The sequence below is a fragment of the Macrobrachium nipponense genome, chromosome 32 (assembly GCF_015104395.2).
Source record: "Macrobrachium nipponense isolate FS-2020 chromosome 32, ASM1510439v2, whole genome shotgun sequence".
NCBI classification, from domain to species: Eukaryota; Metazoa; Arthropoda; class Malacostraca; order Decapoda; family Palaemonidae; genus Macrobrachium; species Macrobrachium nipponense.
In genome coordinates this window covers 31,013,008-31,026,269 of record NC_061094.1, presented here as the reverse complement: position 1 = coordinate 31,026,269, position 13,262 = coordinate 31,013,008, and the positions used below count along the sequence as shown (strand labels likewise).

The following is a 13,262-nucleotide window of genomic DNA, read 5'->3' as shown; positions in this document are numbered from 1 at the left end:
TATTATATGAGATAGAGATCATATTTGACGTACCCACTCCACTAATGACCTTTGGGTGCAGTGTAGGGTCAAATAGAGACTTGCTATACGTAGGGAACTGAGTTAGATAAAATCATCTTGCTTTTTTTAGCACTTCTAAAATGTCAAAGTTTTCTCTTCTTATGTTGTCTGTTTTGTTAATTAAAGATTTGTAGATACTAGATACACACATTTAAACACACATAGACACATTCATGGCCAACATGAATAATTTGTCAAGCATTTGGCATAGACGCTTCCTGAGCTACTGTATCACTTTTGCAGGTTTGCGCAGTGGGAGAAGATTTTCCCACTGAAGGACAAAGGTTCCTGCGCCAGTCATCGTGACCGTCTTCCTAGGAGCAACCATCTTCATAATCATCTTCACCACAGCCAAACCCAGCTCTCTGGATCCCATGGGACAATACAAAGGTAGGTTTTAGTTTTTTTTTGTCTTTCAACGTATGTTAAAAAGAAGTCTCTAACCTACACTTTTACACAGAGAACTGTCTTTTATCAGGTGCCTTCTGGCCTTAAAGGTTACCAATATCCCAAAGTTTACCTCGCAAGATGGGAGGGAATTCTTGATAGTAAATGTTAAAGCAAAAGAAAACATTTAGCAGTATCTCATTATAGACAGCACTATATATATATATATATATATATATATATATATATATATATAATATATATAAGTATATATATATATATATATATATATATATATACACATATACATACATACATACACACACACACATATATATAATATATATATATATATATATATATATATATATATATATATATATATATATATATATATATATATATATATATATATATATATATAAAGTAAGACTTTTTTACTAGTTTTTGGTATTGTAATTTCGATTTTTACATTCATCAATATACAATAATAACATAAATTATAATGAAAAGTTTCGTTTGGTTTAAACATAATAAACCCAAACCAAACTTATCTCATCCTTGCATCTATCAATTCGCGGAGCCACAAGGTAAAGCAAGGGCTCTGATGGGCATAAACGGATGACAAGTGTCAAGTGGTAAATATTCACAGAACACAAGAGAAGCAGCTGAAGAAATTAGTGCATAGTCATTAAATACAGGGAAATCTAGACCTAACCTTACCTAACTTAGCATAACCTAGCATCCTACCTGACCATGGACCTCTCCTTTTAACTGTGACTAAAAACAAAAAGGGGGGGAATTTTTTTTTTTGTTTTTTTTTTTTTTTTTCCAAGGGATGCTTCCAAACTTAACCTAATGCTGGGTGCCTCTCCCTACCTGGCCATAAGGATTTTGTAACTCTCCTGGACCCCTCACCCCGAGGAAGTTTAAGGTACAACCTCTCTTGCATCTTAGGAATCATACTAAACTTGTGTCTATACAAACTGATAAATAACGTTTCTTGACAAGGCATTCTATTTAGATGAAATCCATTAGGTCTCAGAAAATGGACACTAAGAATTTAATATATTTGTAATGCAGATCACGTGATTGCATAATACTCGTGTTAGGCTTCCATAAGAAGGGATGGTTGAAAGAATCTTGAATCCAAACCATCCCGTCTTATTGAATATATATGAATATATATATACACTGTGAAGTTGTGAGGTTATTCGGTTATTACCTATTGCATCTGTGTATCGTTTTACTACATATTTTATGAAAGTATTGCATGATATTCCAGTATCGAAAGCATTAAATTGTAAACGTTAAATCCACGGTTTATATTGCGTCCTACCCCCTCTATCCGGTTTGTGTCATTGTGCACCCTTGCAATGCGAAGGCATCTTTTTAATGGCCATGTTTTTGGCGGAATAAATGCTGTAGAGGGGAAGTAAGTATCCACTCCGGAGGAGAGGCTGTCACTGCAGTAAGTAGTAGTGCTTCGATACTAATGTACTAACGGACGGAACGCCTCCTTTCATTTCCACAGCTATCGAGGAGCAAGGAGCAACAACCACTTGTCACCAACATATTGACAACCACACCAGTGGGCAAAGTATGTATGTCACTCAATATCCTCACTACAAGAAATCCTTCAGCACTCTTTAAACGTGTTAGCTTCCCTCCTGACCAAGTTTTCAGTGAGAAGAGAGATAGAGAGAAAAAAAAAAGTTAAAGCTGACTTGCCGAGTAACTACTAGCAAAATGTTTGCGCCAAATATTTGCTAATAATAATTACACGACTGGGCGCTTCGCTTTGTTGCTTTTGATTGACATTGAAAAAGGATACTCCGCCATGATAACAGATGTCCATCTTCGATGCGGACTCTTATGTTCCTTCGCTTGTACTGCTGTTTTGCTCAATACTTTGCAGACGAAAGCAATTCTCCTGGATGACTGGAGTTAAGAACGCGAGAATGAAGTCCCTTCAAGTAGTTATTCTCGAATATTTGCTTATATGAAAGTCGACACCGGAACAGCTATGCCGGATGTCATTGCTAACTAGTTTTATATTGTCCTTTCCTTAAGCTTCTTTCTTACTTTATTACTAACTGCATGCAAAATCGCTGCTCAGCCAGATCGTACGGCTAATTATGACCAAAACGTAATCTCACAAACAGAGATACAATCGCCAGTAACTTCATTCTTGTTTTTTTGGTTTCAAACTGAATCGTAGGAAATTCGGCAAATTATAACTGTCTTTAACTTTACATTTCCTATAAATAACACATCACCGTTACCATTAGTCAGTATCACCTAATTTTTTTCCAGTTATCCAATTATTCTTTCAACTTCTCTCAGGATAAAACGCGAAATGTCAAAAAATTGAATAAAAACCTTGTACATTTCACTATACTACTATTGTAGATTCACATCAACCGTGCATTTGACGTCTAGGCCAGTCCCTTACGACGCTCTTGATTGGCTGTTGATAAGCCAGTCACAGGGTTGGAAACTTTCAGTCTCTCTCTAGAGTTCACATGGGTAGGATTTATGTTCCACCTCTCCTGAGAGATGCGTCTTACAAAAGTATCTCTCAGGAGAGGTGGAACATACATCCTGCCTATGTGAACTCTCGAGAGAGGCTGAGAGTTTCCAGCCCTGCGATAGACTTATCAACAGCCAATCAGGAGCGTCGTAAGGGACTGGCCTAGACGTCAAATGCACGGTTGATGTGAATCTACTATAGTATCTAACTTTTGTCCACCCCCAACCCCTCCACGCAGCGGTTTCGGGTCTCGTTGTGACTCACTGCTACTTACAGTAGAATTTTCACACATTTCTGTTTGCACCAAGCATCCGGTAATGCTTCATCAACCATAGAGTCACCTCTCGCTAACCATATAGGATTTAATGTTTATTCAAGTTTCCTGCATGATTCCCGATAGTGTGAGGCTGTGTAATCTTTTAGGTCTAGCTGCTTTATTTTGTCTTGTGTCACGGTTAGATTAATTAAGACACTAATCAACTGGTGTCTGTGGATTCATTGCACCATTTATCTGTTACCATATGTCTGGTAACTCTGAACTCACCTTTACAAATTCACCTTTCCAAACAGAAACAGAGCAATTTTAAGTGGTTGATGCACTTTCCTGCGAAGTTCACCTGTATCAGAGAAAAATGAATGTTGGTGTTTAGATTAAGCTGTGATCTGCAAAAATAGATAAAGAAAGTATATTGAAAAAAAAATCCAGCCTCCAAGGTAACTTTAAATTTCATCAAATCAGATAAACTACTATGAGATTCAGGGTCTCTGTAACACGGTTTTTTGGACTTTGCTCCTTGTCAAAGCATCGGATGTAGCTGAAAGTTGACATATGTATATTTTACAACCACACACAAATTTTGTCAGCATTATCAATAACCTAATTTTTATAGAGTAAAAATGATCTAGCCGACGCCATGGCCAATGATTACGAGCCAAGAGTCGAAAAACATTCATTACGTAAGCAAGGTAAACAAACACCTTTTGACTAAATGTTGCCCCGCCCATCCACCAGACAGAAATGCCATCGGCTCTGAAACCCAAAGACTTTATGAATGGCGGAACGATACATAGATGTGTGTGGGGTATCAGTGCTAGCGTAGTGATACTACTGTAGCAGTAGTGCCGCAACAGTATAGCAGTAATATACATGAATTAAACGTTTAGACCAACTGCTGGGATCCTTGAGGATCATTTAGCACTTCTTACAACTACTCGAGAAAATTATGGTTTTATAGCAGAAGTTAAATTTTCTAATCCAACAATGCCCATGGTAGCCTTCAGTGTTATCCTGAATTATAACGAGGCCAAAGTGGGTGGAGCCTCATGAAGTCACCATTCTGACGATAATTATTGGTGAAGGTTTAAAGCCAATATACGGTACCGGCTATTTTTTTCAGTAAATAGGTAGATAGCCAATAAATAAAAATTGCTTGACAGTGGATATAGCAGTTATCAAATCAAGCTTGTCTACTATGTTTTTGGTAATTACCAACTATTCCCTACATCTTGTCAATCTGATTGTGACCTATAAAGTAGACTGTAATTTCTTTGGAAACTTAGTTTGGGAGTTAGACTAATAATCGAAGTGTTTTTGTATTTATTAACATATTTTGTTGGTTTGTTCATTATGACAATTATCAGTGGGGAGGTTCCAGAGTTCATAAAGGTGTACCTTTGCTTGTATTTAAATTTGTATGTCATTGTTGCCAGAGATTTAGCCTTCGTTACGTATAGCCAATCATCCATCGAGAAAGAGGGAAGAAATGATGTCATAAGTTACGTAACGAGTGCGTTCGAAACCTTTTCTCTGAGTAAGTTGGCCCGTCTTCAAAAAAGGTCACTTTTACATTATAAGTACCAAATTTATTCAACCTACGTAGTTGCCAGAATAACACTCAAAATTTATATTGTTTTGATTGATATATATGTATTCTGAATAAGCGTTATATTTATGAAATGCATAGATAAAAAGTTATTGCGAAAAAACCGTGTTACAGAGGCCCTGAATCTCATAGTAGTCGTAGACATTCAAATTGACCTTGGGTCTTGACAAACGGGTCGAGGTAAAAAGTAAGGAAAACGATATTTTAGACAGTGTCGAATTCTGAAGACTATAGAGAGGCCTCCAGCTATAATAATTTGCGAGAAATAATTGAAGACTTTTAAATTCCACTTTCATACTGACTTTTCACCTTGAAAATTAGGCCATGATAGCAAAAATATTTCGAGAATCTAATCACTAAGGGCCGCCGTTTTGCCTGCACAGGTCGACTGTGCAGATATAGCTGAACGTTAGTGGGTTCAGTTATGCCTGCTAGGGGCGGCCTTAACCCATAAAGTATGCACCACCAAATTTCAAGAAAATTAGAGAAAACGAGACGAAGATTAGGAAGAACAAAATTGATAACGTAACAAACAATATCTGACGTCCTTTTACGACGTAAACAAGTGATTATTAAAGGATGATAGAGTCTGGAGGTCTTAACAACCCTCTATAATTACGTTCGTGTGCTCATGTACATCAGTAGACGATTCTATATGAAGAATATTGATTTTTCGTTTGTGAAGGTATATTTACTTCCACACACAACGCACACGTGTTGTGTGTTTTATTGCATATGTACATGTGCGGATGAAGTACGGGAAGGGGATTTTATGGTTAGTGTTAGGAAAGAGACGGGGAGCGACTGCAAGATCCAAGATATAATCCAAGGTTAACTAACCATCATTGCTCGTCGACAATCTTCTCGCATGCTGCTGCCCACATTTCGCGTTTTTGGCGAATTCGTTACCTCAAAAAGGGGTCTCAAAATTACCCGCGTCTCGCATCAAAATACTTCCGGTCCTGTATCTCTCGTGAAAGCGTTCAAAGAATCGATCGAGGAGACGAAGCGCCCGAGGAGTGCCGCGTTGGAGAAGGAGTGCCAACTCAAATTCCATTTCTTTCCAGTTGATGACGGCATCGAGGAGCGAGGAGAGACCCTCCCCCACCTAGATTCATGTTCCTTCACGACTGGCTTCCGGAGGAGGCTCGCAGCCACGGTGGCACAGGTGGAGAGAGAAATCCATCGACTCGCAGGTATTCCAGGTCTCAGGACACTTCCTGGGTCAATGGTAGATGTACAATAGATATTTAAGGATACTCCATTGTTTGTGAAGATTCTCGGTACGCATGCATACATATGGATTTTTGTAACTCTGTGACATTATTATTATTATTATTATTATTATTATTATTATTATTATTATTATTATTATTATTCACAGACCTTAAGCTCCAATGTCGTTTGATAACAGATTCACTCAACTGAAAAGTCGTCGTTCGCCAACCACTCGGTGTTTCGGGTCCACCTTAGGGCGGATGGCTCATCGCTTATAAAGTCCCCTTCGGTGTTTATTCCTAGGTTGAGTGAATTTGATAGTGAACATTTTTGTTGCTTAAGGTTTGTGAATATAGAAAATGTCTCGGTGTATGTGACAAATATTCATAAAATCGCTACGTGTTTCAAATACACCAGTCGGCTAGCATGGTGGAGATGGGTTGTTATCGACTTTTAAGTAAAAAAAAAAAAAAAAAAAAAAAAAAGATTGAGTCGGTATCAACTTATACCTCTCTTGAGAGCATCACTGAAAGGTCATCGTTCCCAGTCATTCGGTGGTTCACTTTGTAGCTTAAGGTTTGCAGACATAATAACTGCAAACAGGTGTGATGAAGACAAATCCCCATGTCAATAAACCAAGAGAAGAACAGAAGAACATTACATTTCGGGTAGTGCTTCTACCTTTCCTCAAGTTAGTAGTTTTAGTGGTACAGAAGAGAACTATTTGCACTGTACAAGAAGTTTTGCAAAGCCATCCCTGTGAGTTCATTCTTAGCTAATGTTTGACTGTTAACACGAATCTGGAAGGAAGAATAGACCAAATAGGATGAAACCTTGTGAGTTTCAGTAGATCAGCGGCATATTTTTTTCTTGTCTGTTTCTTTTCTTGGAATAATGTTTAAGCATTTATGGTTTCTGTCACCCAAATTTACCGGCATTTTATCCCTGAAATAAACAATGCTATCACATGAGTAAGGTTATCTAAGAAGCTGGTTGTGTTTTTTGCATCTCACAAATATTCCAAGAGCGTCCAGCCTTTGTTGAAATGTAGACAGCCGTTTATTGACCCTTAAATGGACTTCTGTTCCCATGCTAAATATCATATTTTATTACCTACAGTAATTTCAAATTTGTCCTTTGCGGGGAACAAATGGTTGAAAAATTCTTCTTGATTCACTAGTACTTGCTTGTTGAGTATCTGAAACATCTGTATCTGGATTTCAAACATTTAGAAATTAAGAAAATTACTGAGAGGAGAAGTATATTAGTCTCAGTAAGATCATTTATGCTAAATCTAAAACATTCGTAATAGATGCTCACTTCCCCACTCCCACATGCACACATATATACTACATATGTGTATGTATGTATGTGTGTACGTGGTTTGGTGGGTGCTAGTGTGTTGTGATTTAGACCTATGAGTTTGTTCAACTTGGGTAGAATATTTGGAATTAACTTTAACATAGTTTACTTTTCTTACACAGTCTTCCACATTATAACTTCCATTTAACATCTCTTTCAAATCAGGCAAAAGAGGAGTTATAGATGCCAACTGGTCTTTGAAGCTTGCAGCAGTGGCAGAAGAACTGGACCCAAGGATCGCTCTAAGAACCAAATCCTCTTGGGATTACTCAGCACGGCTTCCTGGCATGAAACCTGTGCCACAGCCTGAAAATGGTACAAGGCATGTCTGCCCAGAAGTGTATCTTGGGCCAAAGCATAGCTCTCATTATGGTCAAACTGGAATGAAAACTCAAAAGTGTTCTTATGTCCCAGACTTCAAAAATGTCCTGACGGTAGTGCTTCCAGCAATCTCCTGGACACCTAACATCACTAATTTTGTAATTGAGCAGATACGAAAGTTTTACGATATCCCCATCATTGCAGCTGTAGATTCAGAAGATGAAATTGAAATTGAAAGAAACATGTCTAAATTATCTGTTGAAAAAGTTCCACAGGGCTATGAGAGGGAAGGAAGATTTATGAATGAACTCACAAAGAAAATCACAACTCCATTCATCTTGATAGCAACATCTTTAGCACACTTCAATAATCAGTCATCTCTTGAAAGATTAGTAAGAGTTCTAGATGAGTTACAAAATGTCAAAGTTGTTGGAGGAGCTGCCAGAGACCTTGATGGACACTGGATTCATGGATGCCTTCAGCAACGTATGGCCAACTATGAAGCCCACTATAGCATGGGGTATTATTACTCAAAGTATGAATGCATGTATTGTGATGATCTTCTAAACCCATTCGTTAGTTACCACAGCATTTTTACGCAAAGTCAATTCACCCGAGGACCTTAGTGGTAATGCTCTATATCGTGATTGGTTTGCAAAAGTTCTTGTTAATGGTCATTTAACAATGGTGTGCCCTGATGTCATGTTTTATGTCAGCAATCACCCAAATATAAATTAACCAAGCAGCAGTGGTTTGAAGGTTGCCAAAGCACTGGTCTCTTGAAAAAATTGTATCATATGACAACAAAGAATATCATTTTGACTGCAGCTCAGTTGGCATAACTTGTAAAGGCCCTCTCACTATAATACAGTCCTTCCTTCTGCCCCCCTGCTGTAGAGCTGTGATGGAAAAATATCTTGGATACTTGATTGAATATGCTAAAGAGCACAATTTACCTCATGAGCTTCAAGTTGGATCTGCTCTTGGAGCTATGAAAATGGACGGCTACTTACCATGGGACTTTGATATGGACATAGTTTTTGAATGCAAAGACTATGAAACGTGGTTGAAATCAGGAAAATTTCTAAAGCCTAAACACTGTAATCCTACTGTTAGCAGCAAGAACATATATATTACAGTGCGCTGTCCTAATTTCTTTCTAGAGCTGTATTGCCACGAGTATAATGCCACAAGCCAGCAGTTTCTCCCAGAGGAGTACCAGCATATACCAACTACAATCAAATACTCAGGGAAAGATGTCGTTGTAAGTGCCAACCCTGGACTCCACACAAGAAACAGAATGGGCATTGACAGCCTAAAACACGCAGCACACTGGAGAACGTTGAAGGTCTCCAAAATAGGGAAAGCAAAGGGTGGCTACGACCATCCTGGGATCTGGAATCGTTGCAGGAATCCCAAACACCACTCCTGTCTTGATCATTATCCTGGAGATGGGAATCTTCCATTCAAAGACCCATTCCTCCAGTTATAGAAATTCAGAAAAAAAACTGGATTATCTGTAACAGCCAACTCTATAACCTAGAAACAAATATGCATTTAGTGGCCAAATGAACCTTTGAAACATGGCATTTTCACAACGGGTGAAGACACAAGATAGGGGACCAGTCATAGAGTTTATATTAAAGTATAACTTATATTGTCGATAGTAGATGTTAATCTTGTTCTCAAACAAGCCTGTTGTTAACCTTTCGTGAAGTCTAAAGAATATTTCAACAATATTGTGATAATTCGTTTTACAATTAGCGCTAGATTAAACAAAGAAACATGCTGTTGATTCGAATGAATAGTTAGCTACCATTTTAAGAATTAGTATTATACTCTTACTTATCGTCACTCATTACCTTGGACTTATAATGAAGAAATCAATTCATAAAGATGGAAATCACATCTGATATTCATTTGGCCAGTATAACAGGTGGCATTTTCTTATAAAACTGTGATTAACGACGCTTTAATCAACAATGGAAGAATTAAGATTTCTTTCATGAAGTATTATATAATATACAATTATGTAATTGAGGTTTTAAAAGCTCGTGATGATCTTTTTTTATGTAGCCAAAAATAAGGCGCGTAGTGTGTGTCATTAGAGTAGTAGTCATTTTTCTTCTTTCCTGAGGAGTTATTCTTGATAGTAAGATCATCTAACTATATTATATATATATATATATATATATATATATATATATATATATATATATATATATATATATATATATTTGTGTGTGTGGTGTGTGTGTGTGTGTGTGTGTATATATTATTAATCAGTATATGTATGTGTGTGTATATATTATATATATATATATATATATATATATATATATATATATATATCTGTATATATGTATATGTATACATACACATATGTATACATATATATGCATGTATATATGTGCATATATAATAAATACGTATGTAGTCTATATTATATAATATATAGATATATATATATATGCATATATATATTTATATATATATATACGTATATATACTATATATACAGTTAACACGAATATATTTGTATCCATAAGACCAAAAATAGACGCATACAAACGATGAGAGGCTTTCGATATTTCAGAGCGACCCGCAATTCTTGTTGATGATCGTAGTCGTTTTCCATGAAAGCCTGTGGTGCCACGGGAAGTGCCTTCGCTGCCGCCTGCCCCATGTTTTCTCGATAGGTCCCTTCTTTAAGGTAGATACTCTCGCTCAAGGAGAAAAGTGTAACGACTATCCGACTTGCAATGGCTTTATGCCTCTTCATTTTCCACGAAAATGTCTTCATAAATTCGTCCCTATACTTCCAATCTGGACCATCTAGATATATCACATTTCTCTTTGACATTGTATTGCCGCAACCGAGTGGGTTTAGTTAGGCTAGAAAAGTTATACAATCAACATCAGGTATTTTCACTTTGACACCAGTTCCCGATACTGGAGTTTTTCGGGGTTGTTCTCTAGTCGAATGAATAGAGTTTAATAAGAAAATCATACTAATATCTATCGAAAATTTATTATTAGCGAGGTATTAAAATTCTTGTCTATGTTTTAACGTTCATGCCCATGGGCATGGTACTAAAACCACAGCCAGCGTTCATGCAATCGGGGCCGGTATCAAAGTGGAATTTGCCTACCATTTTTCGTGTGGTGTGTCGAGTAGATTTCTAGATGTGATTTTGTGTTGCTTTATCAGGTTTAGTTTTGGTACCAATTGTTCGAAACACAATGGAACACACCACAGTTTGTGTAGGGTTTCCAAATGCCTGTATTTTATATTTCCCGAATAGTGTGAATAGAATAAAATGGATTAAAGGAGGTTTGAATCCCTTTAGAGTCAGGTAATGGCTTTAGGCTTCTTTTGCTTTTGTTCCATGGCTGAGAAACATCTCGAAGAGGATTCGAGCGCACTGAGAATATTCCTGCGTTGTTTGGTGGCGGAGATTTCGACGATGTGAATTTAAAAGAGAGGCTTCATATAGACGAGTAGATTTTTTGGAATTCTTACATAGAAAAACTATATTTTGTGAAAATTGGTGATTTATTTTTTGAATTTCTACCTGAAAATGGAGGATTATCCACGCCATCCTAGCCCGAGAATTGATATATTATATTCTTGATACACTTGGAAATAAGAAGATATGATGAAATATTATGAGAAGGACTTTAAATTTTCTCAATAAAGGAAAATATCTTGTTTTGCCTTTTTATTATCCCCAGAATTTTTTTTTCTTTACTGCTCCTAAACCCCAGAACTATATTTGTCCCCACAAATATTTATAAATTGAATTTCAGTAGCAAATCAGTGGGAAACCTGCGAGTATACCAGCTGACATTAATTAGCGCTCATATATGATGCGTTCATTAGCATATGTCCGGCCATTCCGTTGAGGTGTTAGAGATGTGTATTTCTGATGATAGAAGTTCACTCTCGACGTGGATTCGGAAGTCACGTAAAGCCGTTGGTCCCGTTGCTGAATAAGCATCATACAAACAAACAAACAAACAAATAGCATATGTCGTTAATGTTTCCTGAAGTCTTAACATCCGAACTTGAAAAGGACAGTCACTTGAAGAGGGCACCGGGCGACGTAAGGAAGTCTGAAAGTGACGCTTCCTTCCTTCATCTTACTGTATATGTCGTAGCAAAGCAGGTCGTGTGTCTGTTCGCCAGTTTAGCAGTTTCTTGAACACGCAACCACTCGGGAAATCTTTCATTTTCCCATGGATCAGTTATAATTCGTAAAATCTCTAGGGTTTACATACGTGTTCTTTTTTTTACTTAACTATTTTCATAACTTATAAAAAAATGTTCATCGCTTAAAGTCTGGCATTCTAGATAGACTACTCATGAAGAATGAATGAGAAAAACTGCGTGCTGATAGAAAGCGTATTTAAAAATCGCTGCCAAACTACACATTTAAGCAGATAATGTCAATAAAGGTACCTTATCAGGAGCAAAGAGGCAAATTTCGCAAGATTTTGCTTTCTGTAAATAAAAAGTCTAGTTCTGATCATGAATTTCCTCTAAAAGGTTATATACTTGCAGAGAGTCGTTACTTAACTATTGTAAGAGCACGACACGAATGCTGAAATCTGCCACGCCCTTCAGTACCGCATTCTCCTGCATAGGGATTATCTCTATTCTTTTTTATTGTTTGACGGAAAATGTTATTTGTATTTTGCTGAGGCTATTTCTTATTGAAAATATAATGATTTCAATCATGCAAGGACTTAATATGGCTCATTTTATTCGGAGCATGACTGAACAGGAAATCAGTGCTTGTGTGGCCTTCAACAATTCGTCGACGTTCCACGTTCCAAATTCATTACTCGCATATATCTATTAAGCCTAGTAGACGTTTTTAAAGAAGCATAAGGTGAGCTAACAATCTATTTTGAATAATGTAATCCGAAACACTTAATAAGAATACGTGACAAGAAAGGATTTTGCAGTCTTCGTAGGACGTTTCGTCGAGTTGAATTTTAAGTTTTTGTCTTTATCTTCCGGATCTACAGCGACTTTGTCACTCACCAAATTCCATTTCAGTTTCTCCTCGCAATTTTTTTTATTATGCATTCATTCATAAAATCTAAAAGTTTGCGACGTAGTATATATCCCTCTATAATGAGAAAATTCATCTGGTCATCCTTATAGCAAATTAAACTTATTAAATGTTAACACTAGTATGAACGTAGATCCGCCTACTTCACAGCACATCGAGAAGTTCCAACAACCTGACATTCCTATGATTTCCGGCTTTCTTCTGAAATCCACAAAAAGCTGACCCCCCAAGGTTTGTCTTACAATGTCCAAATGAACCCCAGTGTATTAGCTCCTCAAAGGAGGTTGTAACAAAGAGTGAAGGCAACCGCATAAAAGATTCCCTCTTAATCATATGTACTTAAGAAAAACAGACTCTCCAGAACGCGGGTTTCTGCTTTGGAAGTATGGTATAATAACCCTACCCTTTCTGCAGGAT

General features: G+C 37.0%; 1 protein-coding gene across 1 annotated transcript in view; it reads left to right on the top strand.

Annotated features, from left to right (window-relative positions):
* Positions 1 to 320: 320 nt before the first annotated feature.
* LOC135207398 (uncharacterized) overlaps positions 321 to 13,262 on the top strand; it is a 30,416-nt gene continuing 17,474 nt past the window's right edge. Inside the window, exons 1-4 of the mRNA XM_064239126.1 lie at positions 321 to 450; positions 1,982 to 2,047; positions 5,931 to 6,059; positions 7,609 to 8,339. Coding sequence (XP_064095196.1) covers positions 435 to 450; positions 1,982 to 2,047; positions 5,931 to 6,059; positions 7,609 to 8,339 — 942 coding nt within the window. The 5' untranslated portion in view covers positions 321 to 434. The remainder of the gene's footprint in view (positions 451 to 1,981; positions 2,048 to 5,930; positions 6,060 to 7,608; positions 8,340 to 13,262) is intronic.